This window comes from Acyrthosiphon pisum, unplaced genomic scaffold, assembly GCF_005508785.2.
Source record: "Acyrthosiphon pisum isolate AL4f unplaced genomic scaffold, pea_aphid_22Mar2018_4r6ur Scaffold_12609;HRSCAF=13242, whole genome shotgun sequence".
Lineage (NCBI taxonomy): Eukaryota > Metazoa > Arthropoda > Insecta > Hemiptera > Aphididae > Acyrthosiphon > Acyrthosiphon pisum.
This window is the reverse complement of record NW_021761120.1, coordinates 1-1,352: the sequence shown is the minus strand read 5'-3', so window position 1 is coordinate 1,352 and position 1,352 is coordinate 1. Positions and strand designations below refer to the sequence as shown.

The window sequence follows — 1,352 nt, the reverse complement described above, 5'->3', positions numbered from 1 at the left end:
CGATTCAGACCCCTCCAAAAAACATTCCTTATTTATTTAGATATAAGCTGCTTATAGAGTATTTTAAATTAATAATTGTGTTAGGTGGGCTGTAGCCCCCCCAGAATTTTAATCCTACTTGCGATTATGCTCATGTACCAATAGCTGGTCATTTAATACATATTGCTTGTTGTTTTGAGCTAAATACATTATGTTATGCAGTTAATATAATAGGTATATATACTATATAGGTATACACTGCTATACTGTTTACAGATAGGTGATGAGCATTGAACACATTGTACACTGTAGTGATGTCCACATATCGCGAGGACTAAGGAGCAAAATGGTATGCAACCTCTTAAAACCATTTATTTTCTTTTTTGTCCCAATTTAAATGCAATAAACCATCAGCAAAATTAAGAATTTCGAAAATATGGTATTAGTGGTATAATTCAGCCCCCTGCCATTCGAAATTATTATTTTTAATATTTTGTTATAAATATAGTTAGGGCTTTGTTTTATATTATAATAATAATTATGATTCTAATGTATTCTTTAGTTTATATTTTTTGATTAAATAATAAGATAGTAAGATACCACTTTGTGACACCTTAAAAGAAAAAAGTTCCAAATAGTTCGGCCACTGGCCCGGGGGCCCATTTTTATGATTTAACGAGGGGCCAAGGGGTTCTTCGCACCCCTAGCACCCCCGGTTGTTGCGGCACTGGCAACTACGCAGGGTTATACACATTTTAATTGTTTTACAGTTCATCAGAGTTTTACTATGTGTCAGACATTATCAGAACCAGTGACTACAAAGCACACGGAAAGCTATCAGAACATGCAGTTTTTAAAGGTTGGCTCCAGCTCTATGCAAGGATGGAGAATCAACATGGAAGACTCCCACACTCAAATCCTGGAACTTCCTGATGATCCAAGTGCCGCATTTTTTGGAGTATATGATGGTCATGGCGGTAATAATTATTTTAAGAGAATATCAACTACAAATTCGTCGGTCGTATGTCAAAATGACAGTTGCACCGGTTTTTGATTAAAAATACGCTGATGCATATTATAATGAATCTAGGAAAAAAAGTCAATAATTAATCAATATAGTAGGTATATAATCATAGTTTTATAACTCATAAAATTAGAAACAATCATATTTTAAATGTACGTTCAACTTTGTAAAAAGAAATATCTAGTTTACTTATGGAATACAGTCAATAACTTATACATTAAAAAACAATTTAATCACCCTTTTTTCTTATATTAGGTCTTTTCTTATAACTTGGCTTGTACCGTACAACCCATGAGACATGATTAAAATATATAACTATAATATCTATTTAGTATTTAAATCGTGATCA

The 1,352-nt window shown here is 32.5% G+C and overlaps 1 protein-coding gene across 1 annotated transcript; it reads left to right on the top strand.

Annotated features, from left to right (window-relative positions):
* The first annotated feature begins 6 nt into the window (after window positions 1–6).
* Window positions 7–1,298, top strand: LOC103311661 (probable protein phosphatase 2C T23F11.1). The gene is made up of 2 exons (XM_008191344.3): window positions 7–328; window positions 750–1,298. The coding sequence occupies exon 2, from the start codon at window positions 767–769 to the stop codon at window positions 1,031–1,033; it is 267 nt and encodes an 88-aa protein (XP_008189566.2). The 5' UTR covers window positions 7–328; window positions 750–766; the 3' UTR covers window positions 1,034–1,298.
* The last annotated feature ends 54 nt before the right edge of the window (window positions 1,299–1,352 follow it).

What these genes read in the sequence shown, in the direction of transcription:
- LOC103311661 (XM_008191344.3), top strand. Translation starts at nt 767, where the DNA reads ATGTGTCAGACATTATCAGAACCAGTGACTACAAAGCACACGGAAAGC.